This window comes from Delphinapterus leucas, chromosome 5 (genome assembly GCF_059928025.1).
Source record: "Delphinapterus leucas isolate spDelLeu-1000000601 "Yukka" chromosome 5, BTC_Dleu_Yukka2, whole genome shotgun sequence".
Classification (NCBI taxonomy): Eukaryota; Metazoa; Chordata; class Mammalia; order Artiodactyla; family Monodontidae; genus Delphinapterus; species Delphinapterus leucas.
The window spans coordinates 98,622,146-98,639,435 of record NC_143133.1 but is presented as its reverse complement, the minus strand read 5'-3'; the positions used below and the strand labels follow the sequence as shown (position 1 = coordinate 98,639,435).

The following is a 17,290-nucleotide window of genomic DNA, read 5'->3' as shown; positions in this document are numbered from 1 at the left end:
TAGTATGCTCATAAATGAGCAATATTCCCTAGCTGTTATTACTTTATAACCAATTAAGCTAGCAAATGACATTTAAATACCTTATAATGATTATTTTGTTCTTCAGCAAGAAACTTGATTTGAAAATAATGGTCATATTTGTATATAAATTTATATATAAATAGTTTTCTATTTTCTCTTTAGGAAAAAAAAGGAAGGAAAGAATTGAACGGAAACAAAAGAAACATCATCTCTTTCTTGAAAATGAGGCACTTCCTCCATGGAGCCCTCCAAGCAGAACTGTGTTCTCAAAAGTGTTTTGATAATTCTTATTCTTGCATTATTTAGTTATTTATCAATTCACCAATTTTAGCCAAACTAAATTTAAAACTATTAATTCAATTATTTATAGTTAGAAGAGTATTTTAATTAAATGCTGGTCACTTCTGCTGACAATGAAAAAGATGCTTTACAGTTTAATCAGTGAAAGCATTGAAAGCATGTTTGAACTGTAGATAAAGTGCTTCAAATGAAGAGCTAATAATCATATTGCTTTTACCATTGAAATACATAACCCTTTATCATGTCCTGATCATTTGTATAGTCTGATGATCCATGATCACTTTCCCTAACCTGTGCGTGTTATTAGTATGTTTATTCTCCAATATAAAAAGAAAACCATCTAAGTACCATAATCATAGAAATAATTGAGTTTGCGAATGATTGCACCTCTAGATTCGGGTTTTAAAAAGAATGGTCACTGGGGAGTATGCAAATATTATTTCTTCTAAAACTAATCTTTAGCTCAAAGTAGTTGCATTTGCACTGTGCAAGTTAGACTTTTGGTCAACTGAGGCAGTAGTTCAGTAGAATCATGCAATCACTGAGGCATTTTATTTAAGAATGTTGCCATATGTTTTAGTATGAGTATACTTTATCTGTTTTTGCTTAAGTGACAGTCATAGGCGCTTTATAATGAGCAGACCTCTGAAATGTGTCTTCCTAAATTCTGTCTCACTTTACTATTTCATTGATATCAAAAGATGTCCATTTCATGGTAATTATATACATTACTTATGGAAATTCCACAAGAGTCCAAGGTCATTATCACTATTTTTATTTTCCAAACTAAAGCCATAAAGATGATAATGGCAATTTTTGTCCTCTTAGCTAATCCAGAGTCATCTACCTTATATTTAGAAGACAGCTGTATGGGAAGGTAATTTGTAGAAAATGTCCAAAGAATCTATTTATTTGATCTCTGCATATCCTCATTAATCGGACTCATACTTGAACTGGTCAACTAGTTTATCACAGACCAAATATATGCTCTCAGAGTTGAAATGCTACTGCAGCCAATGATGCAATGCAATGATAGATGAGAAAAACGTTACTATTTATGAAGTACCTGTTGTATCCTCTCTACTAGATCTTTACAAGTATTTTTTTTGATCTTTACAACTATTCAGAGTATGTGTTATTAGCTTCATTTTGCAGATAACAATACTGAGACTCAGAGAAATCAAAGAACTTGCCACTTATTTAGCATGTGACTGAGCTGGGATTAGAGCTAATGAAGTCTCTCTACCTCTAGAATTCAGATGCTCATGTTCATGCTCTCATGTGACCTCAGAGAACTGTAAATTCTGTCAAGACCTCTGTATTATATCAACCTTAAAAACACATTTTACTTCTCAGATCCTAAAATCGTATTGTTATCCAGAGATTATCTTTCCTTTAAGAAATAGCTGTTTGTTATTAGAAACAGTTAACTCATTAGATCTTCAAAATGAAAAAAATAATTCATAGTATTTATGGAGTTAGTCAAATGCCCGTGTGTAGTATTAGAATGTCAGAGCACCCAGCGGGTTATGGAACTTAGGCTTTCAGATAGTTACTCAGGAGGTTTCACACTCTGAGGATTAGCCTTCTTGCTGCAGTGGATGTGCAAGGTAAGAAAGGTGTCGTGGATCACTTTGTAAGATCACATCAGTGCTACAGATGAATTTAAAAATTTCATAAATAAAACTGGAAGCCTTTTTATACTACTGGAACTAGGAGAATCTGTCATGAAATTGAACTAATTACCAGCAGTATCAGTATGGGATTTAGGGCCTCCCTTAGTTCATTTGTGTGTCCCCCACAGTACCAAACAGAAAAGATTAAGTATTTATTGTATTGAATTCTATTCAGGGCTTAAAAGATATTTGCAAATTCCAGGGAAGTAAAAGGAAAAATAGAAAAATGTACAGTTACTTTTATGAATGTGAGATCTTAAGTGTGTGTGTCATAGATTTCACATTAAATATTGACTTAAGCATTCTGAACATTTTCTTCTAATTTATCATGCATAGTGGATTAACTGTTATCACCTCTGAGTTGTGAGAATTGAAGTTAATTAATATAAAGAATATGGCACATAAGAAAAGGCTTAATAAATGTTCATTGTTTTCACTTACTTCCTACCTTGAGCCGTTTGTTTCCCCACCTCATGTTTGTGAGAAGGTTAACATGGATGAGGCTGATAATGATGAGTTAACATTTCACTTGGTTGGCATATAAAAAGAAATCTCTGCTTTCCTCACCTGTCTAGGTTGTAGCACTCAAAAGAGAATATAGAGGTGACCTGCGTTTGGGACCTTCTAAAAAGAAATCTAAATACTAATTCCTTAGCATTACTTGTGAGGTCAGTGAAAAGGGAAATTGAGGTGTTTGCAAAGACCCAACAAGTCATTTCCCTCAAATGGGATTTTCATCTTGCTACGCTAAATAATATATTATTTCCTGTTTACAGCAAGCTGTGCTGATTGAATTGTCTAGTTGAATGAAATCACCTCTTTGCCTATAGCAGAAATAAAGCTGAGTTCTCAGAGCTGGATGAAAATACAGTGCTATTTACTTTGAGATCCAAAGGGGAGAATCAAGCCAGGTAATATTCTCCTGAATATATTTGTCTATTTAAAGTGTATGCTTTCCCCATATTTCTTTAGAAATTATCAGATATCAATATCATTAACTTTCATTAAGTTTTTATTATGAGGGAATGTTAATTCAAATGAAAGACACTAAAAGCCTATAGATTTTCAGATTAAACTTCTAGTTGTGTAAACTGTATTGAGCACTTAAAGAATGCTGACATTTAAAGTAAATAGGAATTTAATGAATATTTTAAAACATTACTGAGAATAATTTCCCTAGAAACTTAAATAATAATACTAAAAAATAAAATTTTATTCAGAAATGAAGTTTCGTAATAACCAAGAAAATTAGTGACATAAATAAAAAGAAACAATATGGCATTTTAGATCAGTAGGAGGTTAAAATTTTCTTAATGTAAAAAAATAAGAACTGTTCAGGGATAACAATATTCCAGTGGTTTGTATTGTACCACATTTTGAAAATGTTAGTAGTTCATTTATTGTTTTATATAGTATTGAAACTGATATTTTTCATGTTGCCAAAGCAGTACCTGATAGTAGGTAGGTGTCCAAAGGTATATGTACCTTAGAGTGATATAACTGTGAATCTGAAAGGAATTTTAATAAGCCTGGCCCAGACTTATTTCTAAATTGAAGAAACTGATTTCCAAAGCCTCTGACTTGCTCAGGCTCACACAAATGACTATAAGAAATCTAGAGTGACAACTCAGCTATCAGGTTTCCCAGCTGTAGATGGTCCACCATTCCACAATTTTGATAATCTGATAAAAGTTTTGCACTATTGTAACTGTGGTGATTATTAATGTCATTGATTTTTATCCTCTCAGATGTGCCCTTGCTCTTTCACAGCCTTCTCCATAACTGTCCACCAGATCAGAGCTGTTTGTGCACCTACACTGTCACTGAAAATGTGGGGAAATACTGACATTTTTAAAATCCTGAGTCATGGGCTAAGATAGAGTAGAGAAAAAGAATTTTACAAAATAGGAGAAATTGATGTTTGTCAAAATAGCTCCCAAGAATAAACTAATACAGAAAACACATTTTCCTGATTTAATTTTGACTCTGCTTTCAATAGTGCTCTATTAAAAAGTATTTAAACCCATATGCCTCCATTCTACACAAAGCAAAGGTACTATCAATTATCCTGCTTCCTAGGTACATTGGCTGACAGAAATAATGAATGCTATGTAACATTTAACTGAAGACCTCTCTGAATTCTTTTTACTTTAAAATTTCCTGTGATTTGGTTATTTTGAAACATGTGTTACATATAGTTGTATAATGTTAACTTGGGTCAACTAAATCCTTGGTATTAGATTTAGGATGTTTTAAGAATTATTTTAGGAGATGTGTTTAATGTCTGCTTTTTAGTAGCATATTTTCATGTAATGTTTAATTAAAGTGAACCATACAAGATTTATTTTATTGGGTGATATTATTTATTGACTCTGCCCAAATGTATTTCATAATGATAGAAAATATGGCATGAGTTATATTTGTGGGCTAAAGGTGAAATAATCATATTTTGTTGATATATCTTATTAAAAATCACTGAAAATTTGGATGTAAAACTTTTTTACTTAAAACACTACACAAAGGTAATGTAAGTATGTAATTATTAATAACTAGAAAATGCAAATAGCAAAAATTACCCACATTGTCTTTTCCCAAAGACAATCATAATTATTTTGTTTTCTTCCAGTTTTTATTTTCTAGTTCATTTTCCTCCATACATGAAATTAAGCTGAGAGTCAATAATGTAGAGGTACACTCACTTCTCTTTTCTCCTCTAATTTTCTCTGTGTCTCTATTGCTCTACCATGCTGCTGTATGTCTGTATACATATGTGTGTAAAGGTATGTGTGTATATTATATAAAATATGACGCATGCACATATATGCATATATTCAAACATACATATTTTTATTCTTTAAAAATGAGATCAAACTACATATTTGGTAACCAGATTTTTTCCACTCAACGGTATATAATGAACATATTTCCATGTTATTACACCTTTCAAATAATCTTTGATGCAACTACAATTTATTTAACCTATTTTTGAGCAATTTGTTTCCTTAAGAATGTTGACTATAATTAATAATACAGTCAACATCCTTGTAGTCAATAGCCTTGTTATTAGTGATGGTAGACCTCATTAAATTTGTGAAATGAAAAAATAATTCAGAATATTTAAGGAGTTAGTCAAACGCCTGTATCTAGTATTAAAATGTCAAAACATCCAGTGGGTTATGGAACTTAGGCTTTGAGACAGTCACTCAGGAGGTTTCACACTCTGAGGATTAGCCTTCTTGCTGCAGTGCATGTACAAGTTGAGAAAAGTGTCATGGATCACTTTGTAAGATCACATCAGTGCTACAGATAAATAAATTTCATAAGTAAAGCTAGGAACAGATTCATACTGCCAGGACTATAAGACATGGAATGGGAGTTTAATGGGTACAGAATTTGTTTTGCAAGATACAAAGAGTTCTGGAGATTGTTTGCACAACCATGTGAATATCCTCAAAATTATGTAACTGTACACTTAAAAAGTGATTGCATTATGTTGGGAAAGCTTATGTATATTCTAATATTTACAGTTAAATAGATTGAGCCCTATCAAGAAAACTCTCTTCTTTTTTCTTGGTGTACTTCTTATTTTTTTACTTTTTTTTTTTTTTTGCGGTACGTGGGCCTCTCACCACTGCGGCCCCTCCCGCTGCGGAGCACAGGCTCCGGACGCGCAGGCTCAGCGGCCACGGCCCACGGGCCCAGCTGCTCCGCGGCACATGGGATCCTCCCGGAACGGGGCACGAACCCGCGTCCCCTGCATCAGCAGGCAGACTCTCAACCACTGCGCCACCAGGGAAGCCCTTGGTGTACTCCTTTTAAGCAACAACAATGAAAAAGAAAAAAAGAGAGGAAGGAAGGGGAAGAAAGGAAAGAAAAAGAAAGAAAGGAAAGAGAGAAAGAAAAGAAAGGAAGAAAGAAAGAAAAAGAAAAGGAAAGAGGGGAGCCAGACTAGGGGGGCTCACTGGCTCATTCAGTCTAAAGCAGTGGTCCCCAACCTTTTTGGCACCGGGGACTGGTTTTGGGGAAGACAATTTTTCCATGGACTGGGGGCGGAGATGGGGATGGTTCAGGTGGTAATGCGAGCGATGGGGAGCAGCAGATGAAGCTTTGCTCGCTCACTGGTCACTTCCTGCTGTACGGCCCAGTTCCTAACAGGCCACTGACAAATACCAGTCTGCAGCCCAGGAGTTGGGGACCTCTGGTTTAAAGAATGAATCCTGAGTAGAATTATTTTTTTAACTAGGGCTGAAATTCAGATATGCCCAAGTGTGGATGCTGAATCCAGACCCTGCAGCTGTGCCTCGACCCTGATGAGGGAGTGGTCACTCTGTAGCTACTTGTTTCTCAGTAGATCTAGAGCTCAGAGTTACACTTTTAAAGCTTGTGATTGTGATCTCCACAAATGCTACCAGATGTTGATTGTTCTATATCAAAACTGTTAGTTCATCAAGTGGTGAACAAGCTGCCATATGTCAGACTCTTTTATGAAGCTTTTGGGATATGGCAGTAATAGACACGGGAACTTATATGCAAGTTGGGAGGAGACAAACAGAAATCACTGAACAAAAAACAAAATAATTTTAGTCTCTGATAAATTCTGTGAAGAAGTTAAAATAATTTAATGTGATAAAGCATGACTGGGATCTAGAAGATTTTTAGCAATTTTTTTTTAGCAATAAGAATAGAGGAGGCGTCTCTGAAGAAACAATATTTGAGTTGTGACCTGAAGTGATGAGAAGACAACCTCAGGATGACTGTTGGAAGAATGGTCCAAGCAGAAGGCACACTGAGTGCAAAAGCTTTGAGGAGGAAAAAAGCCAGCATTGCTTGGTGATGAACAAGGAGCAGAGAGTAAGGAAATGAAGCCAGAAAGGTACGTAGGCTCTAGCGTATGCAAAGAGTTAGAAGCCATTTTAAGGAGTCTGAATTTAATTCCAAGTGCAATGGGAAGGTTTTAGTTTGGGACCTAAATGATCTGACACGTACCTTAAAAAGTTCCCTCAGGCTCCTGTGTGGGGGATAGCTTGTTGGAAGATTTCTTTCCTGTCCTGGTAGAGATTGATGGAGACTTGGTCTGGGGTTGTAGCAGTGGAGGTAATGAGAAGTGGTTGGATTTAAGATACAGTTGGGTGGTAGAAAAATAGACTTTTCTAATGGACTGAGTAGGAGATATGAAGGATAGAGAAAAGTCAACAACGACTTCATGGTTTCATCATAGCCTGAGCCAATGGATGGGTGGTGATGCCTTTTATTCAGATAAGCATGAAGGTGAAAGATTTTGGGGTGTGAGGGGTGGTGATAGATTTGAGGGAATTGGTCCTAGACATTTCAGAGCCTAGTGAAGAGATTAGGGGAAAGAGATGCTGATTGACCTGAGTATATGTCTGACCCTGCTTGCTCCTTAATTAATGTATACCTACAAAACCCCATGACACAGTTTCATTCAAGGGGCACTTCAAGCCTGGGCCATGATCTTTACCAGGATGCAGTCATGTCTTATGACAACCTATGCCTGGTATTAAGCCCAATCACACACAAGTCCAATGACCACTTCCCTTGCTGTTTGGTGAGTCTTTTCTGCCTTCTCCCACCATATTTAGTAGGGGCTACTTCAGTATATCATGTCCAGGGGTAATGGTAACAAAAGAGATTTCTCTGTGTTTTTACTTCCAGGAAGTTGCTTGCCCCATGTGACTTTTTTTTTCACTCTTTTTCCAGCAACTTTCTAATTTTGCATATCAATAAATATATGGGAAGATCAATGTTTGTCAAGCAAAACACAAACACAAACTTAATATTCTACTCCAGAGCTAACAGCTGATAGATTCACAAAATACTGAATTCACAAGTGTTTTATTGTGATTTATAATAAGAAAAATACATACATAAGTATATATATATTTATATATATAATATATACATTTATATATATATATATATATATATATATATAGGTCTTCATCCCCATTTCTGGCACAGAGCTCCTAAAACCCTTGGAATTTTCTAATAAGTGATGACAGCAACATAGATGTCTTGTGTTATGTTAATGAGGTCACTTTTGGAAAGCCCTTAGGTAACAAGGTTGGAGGCTGGTTGCCAGGAGACCCAACTATGTGATTGGAGAATTGGAACTTTCAGTCCTACCCCCTAACCTCTGGGGAAGGGAAAGGGGTTGGAGGTTGAATCAATTGACTATGTCTAATAATTTAATCAATCATGTTTATGTAATGAAACCTCCATAAAACCTCAAAAGGACGGGTTCAGAGTGCTTCAGGGTTGGTGAACACGTGGAAATTTGGAGAGAGTAGCATGCCTGGACAGGGCATGGAAGCTCTGTGCCCTTACCCATATCTTTCCCTATGTATCTCTTGCATCTAGCAGTTCCTTAATTATGTATTTTTATAATAAACCAGTAATCTAGTGAGTAAAATGTTTATCCGAGTTCTGTGAAAACTCTAGCAAATTAAACCAACCCAAGAAGGGGGTCGTGGGAACCTCCAGTCTGCAGCCCATTGGTCAGAAGCACAGGTGATAACCTGGGCTTGTGATTGGCATCTGAACTGGGGTGGGGGACTGGGGTGTGAACACAACACAATCTTGAGGAAGTGAGCCCTTATATTGTCAGAATGGAGTTGAATTGTAGACACCCAACTTGTGTCACAGAATTGCTTATTGGTGGTGTGGGAAAACCTCCACACATCGGAATCTGAGTGCAGAACCCACTTAACCAGTTACAAAAGAGTATACAGTAAAAAATAAGTCTCTCTACTGTTCTCAGCCCCTGGTATCCCTTTCCAGAAAGCAACTGTCATTACTAGTTTTTTGTTTGTCCTTCCAAAGATGTCGCATATGTTAAAAGTATATAATTATTTGTTCTCTTAACCCCTTCAAATGATAGTATACTACATGTACTATTCTGCACATTGCTTATATCTTGGAAAACTTCCCAGATTAATGCATATAGAATTACCTTGTTCTTATTTATAGCTACATGCTATTACATTACATGGATATTTGATAGTGTATTCAAACAGTTCCCTTTTGAAAGACAATTTCTTTCCAATCCTTTGGTATTACAGTGTCAAGTAATAGATCAGCTATACAGTAATTTTAACATTAACACGCTATTTTACTCGTATACAGGGGAAACCAAGCAATAGATTGATTTCATCTAAAAATGAAAGAAAAAAAAAGCCAACAGGAATTATGTAAGAGGAAAGAAAAAAAGGCAAAAGGAAGAAGAAAAACGTGCTGACAATGTGTATATGTGACATGTATTTTTCTATCCTTGGGTAAGCTGCTGACTACCTGGCAGTGCTCAGAGGCCAGTTGGGGTATTCTGCCTCGGACCATCTGGATAGATCATTAGAGAAAACAATTTCAGTTGGTTACAGAGTCTTTGAAAAACTTTGAGATTGGAATCAATAAAGTATATCTGAAAGGCTGTCCCAGGAAAATCATTTTCTGTGTCTCTGGTTAGCAGTTTACCTTATTCAAGCCAGGACTACACCATTTCCCTCATTGGATTTCCTCACAAAAATACTGCAGGGAAGAATTCTGTACATGTGATTTTACATGTGGAAAAGTATAATGGTAGCATCAACGCTGACAATTGGATTGCTGTATTGAAACATATGTGCATTTTAACTATGAGAGATGTTACCATACTGGCCTACACAATATACTGTCAACTTTTTCCTCTTTACCTCCAACTCACATTTAATTTCTAGTATTTCAATACACACTGACTTGATTTAGAACACAAGAATATTTCAAATTTTACCAAGAAACTTAATTGCTCTTATTTTTCTTAAAACATGGAGCCATTTCTGTTTGTATTTTGTAAATAGATATTTATTGGAGTTATAATTGCTTCACAATACCGTGTTAGTTTCTGTTGCACAAAAAAGCAAATCAGCAGTATGCATACACATATCCCCATATCCTCTCCCTCTTGAGCTTCCCTCCCATCCTCCCTATCCCACCCCTGTATGTCATCACAAAGCACTGAGCCAATCTCCTTGCGCTATGCTGCCGCTTCCCACCAGCCAACTATTTTACATTCAGTAGTGTATATATGTCGATGCTACTCTGACTTCACCTCAGCGTCACCCTCCCACCCCATGTCATCAAGTCCATTCTCTATGTCTACGTCTTTATTCCTGCCCTGAAACTAGGTGCATCGTACCATTTTTTTTTTACATTCCATATATATGCGTTTGCATAAGGTATTTATTTTTCTCTTGACTTCACTCTGTATGACAGACTCTAGGTCCATCCAGCTCACTACAAATAACTCAATTTCATTTCGTTTTATGGCTAATATTTCATTGTATATATGTGCCACATCTTTTTTATCCATTCATCTGTCAGTGGACATTTAGGTTGGTTCCATGTCCTGGCTGTTGTAAATAGTGCTGCAAGGAACATTGTGGTGCATGTCTCTTTCTGAATTATGGTTTTCTCAGGGTATATGACCAGTAGTGGGATTGCTGGGTCATATGGTAGTTCTACTTTTAGTTTTTTAAGGAAGCTCCATACTATTTTCCATAGTGGTTGTATCAATTTACATTCCCACTGACAGTGTAGGAGGGTTCCCTTTTCACCACACCCTTTCCAGCATTTATTGTTTCTAGCTTTTTTCATAATGACCATTCTGACCAGGGCGAGGTGATATCTCATTATAGTTTTGATTTGCATTTCTCTAATAATTAGTGATGTTGAGCGTCTTTTCATGTGCCTCTTGGCCATCTGTATGTCTTCCTTGGTGAAATGTCTATTTAGGTCTTCCACCCATTTTTTAACTGGATTGTTTGGTTTTTTTTTTTAGATTTAGCTGCATGAGCTGTTTGTATATTTTGGAGATTAATCCTTTGTCTGTTGTTTGATTTGCAAATATTTTCTCCCATTCGGAGGGTTGTCTTTTTTTTTTTCTTCTTTTTTTTGGTACGCGGGCCTCTCACTGTTGTGGCCTCTCCCGTTGTAGAGCACAGGCTCCGGACGCGCAGGCTCAGCGGCCATGGCTCACGGGCCCAGCTGCTCTGCAGCATGTGGGATCTTCCCGGACTGGGGCACAAACCCGTGTCCCCTGCATTGGCAGGCAGACTCTCAACGACTGCGCTACCAGGGAAGCCCCGGAGGGTTGTCTTTTGTCTTCTTTATGGTTTCCTTTGCTGTGCAAAAGCTTTTAAGTTTACCTAAGTCCCATTTGTTTATTTTTGTTTTTATTTCTGTTACTCAAGGAGGTGGGTCAAACAAGATCTTGCTGTGGTTTATGTCAAAGAGTGTTTTTCCTAAGTTTTCCTCTAACAGTTTTATAATGTCTGGTCTTACATTTAAGTCTTTAATCCATTTGGAGTTTACTTTTGTATATGGTGTTGGGTAGTGTTCTAATTTCATTCTTTTACATGTAGCTATCCAGTTTTCCCAGCACCACTTATTGAAGAGGCTCTTTTCTCCATTGTATGTTCTTGCCTCCTTTGTCATAAATTAGATGCCTATATGTGCATGGGGTTATCTCGGGGCATTCTACCCTGTGCCACTCATCTATATTTCTGTTTTTGTGCCAGTACCATACTGTCTTGATTACTGTAGCTTTCTGCTATAGTTTGAAGTCAGGGAGCCTGATTCCTCCAACTCAGTTTTTCTTTCTCAAGATTGCTTTGGCTATTCAGGGTCTTTTGTGTCTCCATACGAATTGTAAGATTTTTTGTTCTAATTCTGTGAAGAATGCTATTGGTAATTTGATAGGGATTGCATTGAACCTGTAGATTGCTTTGGGTAGTATAGTCATTTTCACAATATTGATTCTTCCAATCCAAGACCATGGTATATTTCTCCATCTGTTTATGTCACCTTTGATTTCTTTCATAAGTGTTTTATAGTTTTCTGAGTACAAGTCTTTCACCTCCTTAGGCAGGTTTATTCCTAGGTATTTTATTCTTTTTGTTGCAATGGTAAATGTGAGTGTTTCCTTAATTTCTCTTTCTGATTTTTCATTGTTGGTATATAGGAATGCCAGAGATTTCTGTGCATTAATTTTGTATCCTGCAACCTTACTAAATTCATTGATTAGTTCTAGTAGTTTTCTGGTGGCATCTTTAGAATTTTCTATGTATAGCATCATGTCATTGGCAAACAGTGACAGTTTTACTACTTCTTTTCCAATTTCTATTCCTTTAATTTTTTTTCTTCTCTGATTGCTGTGGCTAGGACTTCCAAAACTATGTTGAATAAGAGTGGTGAGAGTCGACATCCTTCTCTTTTTCCTGATCTTATTGGAAATGCTTTCAGTTTTTCACCATTGAGTATGATGCTTGCTGTCGGTTTGTCATATATGGCCTTTATTATATTGAGGTAAGTTCCCTCTATGCCTATTTTCTGGAGACTTTTTATCATAAATTGGTGTTGAATTCTGTCAAAATCCATTTCTGCATCTATCGAGATGATCATATAGTTTTTATTCCTTAATTTGTTAATGTGGTGTATCACATTGATTGATTTGTGTATATTGAAGAATCCTTGCATCACTGGGATAAATCCCACTTGATCCTGTTGTGTGATCCTTTTAATGTGCTGTTGGATTCTGTTTGCTAGTATTTTGTTCAGGATTTTTGTATCTATGTTCATCAGTGATATTAGCCTGTAATTTTTTGTGTGTGTGATATCTTTTTCTGGTTTCGGTATTAGGGTGATGGTGACTTCACAGAATGAATTTGGGAGTGTTTCTCTCTTTGCAATTTTTTGGAAGAGTTTGAGAAGGATCAGTGTTAGCTCTTCTCTAAATGTTTGATAGAATTCGCCTGTGAAGCCATCTGGTCCTTGACTTTTCTTTGTTGGAAGATATTAAATTACCATTTCTATTTCATTACTTGTATTAGGTTTGTTTAGATTTTCTAATTCTTCCTGGTTCGGTCTTGGAAAATTGTACCTTTCCAAGAATTTGTCCATTTCTTCGTGGTTGTCTATTTTATTGGCATATGGTTGTTTGTAGTGGTCTCTTATAATCCTTTGTATTCCTGCCGTGTCAGTTGTAACTTCTCCTTTTTCTTTTCTAATTTTATTGATTTGCATCCTCTCACTTTTTTTCTTGATGAGTGTCTAAGGGTTTATCAATTTTGTTTATCTTCTCAAAGAACCAGCTTTTAGTTTTATTGATCTTTGGTATTGTTTTCTTCATTTCTATTTCATTTATTTCTGCTCTTATCTTTATGATTTCTTTCCTTCTAATGACTTTGGGTTTTCTTTGTTCTTCTTTCTCTAGCTGTTTTAAGTGTAGGGTTAGATTGTTTATTTGAGATTTTTCTTGTTTCTTCAGGTGTGATTGAATTGATATAAACTTCCTTCTTAGAACTGCTTTTGCTGCATCCCATAGGTTTTGGGTTGTCCATTTTCGTTGTTATTTGTCTCTAGGTATTTTTTTATTTCTTCTTTGATTTCTCCAGTGATCTCTTGGTTATTTAGTAGTACAGTGTTTAGTCTCCATGTATTTGTGTTTTTTACAGTTTTTTTTCCTGTAATTGATTTCCAGTCTCATAATGTTGCTGACAGAAAAGATGCTTGATATGATTTCGATTTTCTGAGGCTTGATTTGTGACCCAAGATGTGATCTATCCTAGGTAATGTTCTGTGTGCATTTGAGAAGAAAATGTAATCTTCTGTTTTTGGATGGAATGTCATATAAATATCAATGAAATCTATCTGCTCTATTGTGTCATTTAAAGCTTCTGTTTCCTTATTAATTTGATGATCTGTCCATTGGTGTAAGTGAGGTGTTAAAGTCCCCCACTATTACTGTGTTACTGTCGATTTTCTCTTTTATAGCTGTTAGCATTTGCCTTGTGTATTGAGGTGTCCCAATATTGCGTGCATATATATTTATAATTGTCATATCTTCTTCTTGGATTGATCCCTTGATCATTATGTAGTGTCCTTCCTTGTCTCTTGTAACATTATTTTAAAGTCTATTTTATCTGATATGAGTACTGCTACTCCAGCTTTCTTGATTTCCATTTGCATGGAATATCTTTTTCCATCCCCTCACTTTCAGTCTGTATGTGTCTGTCCCTAGGTCTGAAGTGGGTCTCTTGTAGACAGCATATATATATGGGTTTTGTTTTTGTATCCATTCAGCAAGCCTGTGTCTTTTGGTTGGAGCATTTAATCCATTCATATTTAAGGTAATTATCAATATGTATGTTCCTATTATCATTTTCTTAATTGTTTTGAGTTTCTTTTTGCACGTCCTTTTCTTCTATTGCGTTTCCCACTTAGAGAAGTTCCTTTAGCATTTGTTCCTTTAGCTGGTTTGGTGGTGCTGAATTCTCTCAGCTTTTGCTTATCTGTAAAGCTTTTGATTTCTCTGTCCAATCTGAATGAGATCCTTGCCAGGTAGAGTCATCTTGATTGTAGGTTCTTCCATTTCATCACTTTAAATATATCATGCCACTCCCTTCTGGTTTGTAGAGTTTCTGCTGAGAAATCAGCTGTTCACCTTATGGGAGTTCCCTTGTATGTTGCTTGTTATTTTCCCCTTGTTGCTTTTAATACTTTTTTTTGTCTTTATTTTTTGTCAATTTGATTACTATGTGTCTTGGCATGTTTCTTCTTGGGTTTATCTTTCCTGGGACTCTCTGTGCTTCCTGAACTTGGGTGGCTATTTCCTTTCCCATGTTAGGGAAGTTTTTGACCATAATCTCTTCAAATATTTTCTTGGGTCCTTTCTCTCTCTCTTCTCCTTCTGGGACCCCTATAATGTGAATGTTGGTGAGTTTAATGTTGTCCCAGTGGTCTCTTAGGCTGTCCTTCATTTCTTTTCATTCTTTTTACTTTATTCTGTCCCACAGCTGTGAATTCCACCATTCTGTCTTCCAGGTCACTTATCCATTCTTCTGCCTCAGTTATTCTGCTATTGATTTCTTCTAGTACATTTTCATTTCAGTTATTGTATTGTTCATCTCTGTTTGTTTTTTCTTTAAGTCTTCCAGTTGTTTGTTCTTTAATTCTTCTAGGTCTTTGTTAACCATTTCTTGCATCTTCTTGATCTTTGCCTCCATTCTTTTTCCGAGGTCCTGGATCATCTTCACTATCATTATTCTGAATTCTTTTTCTGGAAGGTTGCCTATCTCCACTTTGTTTAGTTGTTTTTCTGGGGTTTTATCTTGTTCCTTCATCTAGTACATAGTCCTCTGCCTTTTCATTTTGTCTGTCTTTCTGTGAATGTGGTTTTCGTTCCACAGGCTGCAAGATTGTAGTTCTTGCTTCTGCTGTCTGCCCTCTGGTGGATGAGGCTATCTAAGAGGCTTGTGCAAGCTTCCTGATGGGAGGGACTTGTAGGTAGAGCTGGGTGTTGCTCTGGTGAGCAGAGCTCAAACTTTAATACCCTTGTCTGCTAATAGGTGGGGCTGAGTTCCCTCCCTGTTGGTTGTTTGGTCTGAGGCAACCCATCACTGGAGGCTACGGGCTCTTTGGTGGAGCTAATGGCAGACTCTGGGAGGGCTCATGCCAAGGAATACTTCCCAGAACTTCTGCTGTCAGTGTCCTTGTCCTCACAGCCAACACTGCCTCTGAAGGAGACCCTCCAACACTAGCAGGTAGGTCAGTTTCAGTCTCCTATGGGGTCACTTCTCCTTCCCCCGGGTTCTGATGCTCACACTACTTTGTATGTGTCCTCCCAGAGTGGAGTCTCTGTTTCCCCCAGTCCTGTTGAAGTCCTGCAATCAAATCCTGCTAGTCTTCAAAGTCTGATTCTGTGGGAATTCCTCTTCTCATTGCCAGACCCCCAGGTTGGGAAGCCTGACCTGGGGCTTAGAACCTTCATTGCAGTAGGTGGACTTTTGTGGTATAGTTGTTCTCCAGTTTGTGAGTCAGCCACCCAGCAGTTACGGGATTTGATTTTATTGTGACTGCACCCATCCTACCATCTCATTGTGCCTGTTCCTTTGTCTTTGGATGTGGGATATCTTTTCTGGTGAGTTCCAGTGTCTTCCCGTCAATGATTATTCAGCAGTTAGTTCCAGTGCTCTCGCAAGAGGGAGTGATCACACGTCCTTCTACTCTGCCATCTCAAACCAATCTCTAGTCAGCTGTTTCTTATGGACAGAAGTCCATGAGCTGCTAGAGGAGTTTCTTTCTTGGGTGTCCAAGAAGCACAACTATGGTAGGACCAATGGAAATGTGATGTGCCTGGAGGCCAGGTGGAGTCTCCAAGAGGGCACAGTTCTGCCTTCAGGTATATGCTGCATTTTATAGTTTGTGTGAGTTTTCAGTAGCATTCAAGCTAACTGCAGGGTGACAGCTCTGACCATTCTCATCATGCAGGTGCTATTCTGCAAAACAGAGTTCCATGATTATTTTGGTATACTATATTTGACATGAAAATAGTCAGTATGATTTGAAGTCCATTTGCTTTGTCACAAGAAATTTTAACATTATAATTATTCATGAAAAACAAGAAGTCTATTTGGTTCTTTAGATATAATTCCAATTGTATGGTTTTGATTTATACCAATCAAATTGTTAAAAGTAGCAGTTACCAATATGTAAGTTACAAAATATCTTTTCAAAGCTTTATTAACTATTATGTTAGTAGTATGTTCTGTCTACGGGGATGACTAACAGTTGGATGAGATTGTCTTTAAATGGCCTGATCAAGATTACATATGGAAATCTCAAATATAAAACCCAATTTGAAGAAGTCACATACAAAAAGCAAATTCAATTTGTTGTTTCAAATTTTAAAATATTTTATTTTGACAATTTTATACAAGTTTATTATTTAATTTATTTTCTAACAATTTATGGTTTTTATTTTTACTTTCATATAAGGAAAATATTATTAAATTTGTTAACTAAGCCTGATGCAGTCAGTAATAACATTGTTTTCTCTGAAGCCATTGAAGCATCTTCAAAGCACAGCTTTACCCTTTCTTCATTCTTGGATATCTCTTGTTTCAGAAATACATAATCAAAGTTGTGACTCTTCCAGAACAAAGAATATCTGTTCAGATTGACTCATTTTCTCCATGCTAGTTATAGAGATGAATGGCAAAAATTTCAATGATGCCTTCTTTTGTTGAAAGAAAATGGAGATGACGAATCATCCTGGGTAGTAGACAAACATAATAAAAAATTGCAGAGAGAAAAATAATAGAAAAAAATTCTGTGGGTTACAGGAATGATTTTGGCACTATTAATGAACCTATATAATGTGGAAGCCTAGTAAATGGACTGGATGTGCCAAGTGCTGGTCTAGGTACTCAGTAAGCCTGAACAGATAAAGCAAAATTTCTGCC

The 17,290-nt window shown here is 36.5% G+C and overlaps 1 protein-coding gene across 1 annotated transcript in view; it reads left to right on the top strand.

Annotated features, from left to right (window-relative positions):
• LOC149749193 (microtubule-associated protein 9-like) overlaps positions 1-17,054 on the top strand; it is a 49,141-nt gene extending 32,087 nt beyond the window's left edge. Inside the window, 1 exon segment of the mRNA XM_089912198.1 lies at positions 184-17,054. Within this exon segment, the coding sequence (XP_089768324.1) occupies positions 184-302 (119 nt within the window). The 3' untranslated portion in view covers positions 303-17,054.
• Positions 17,055-17,290: the final 236 nt, after the last annotated feature.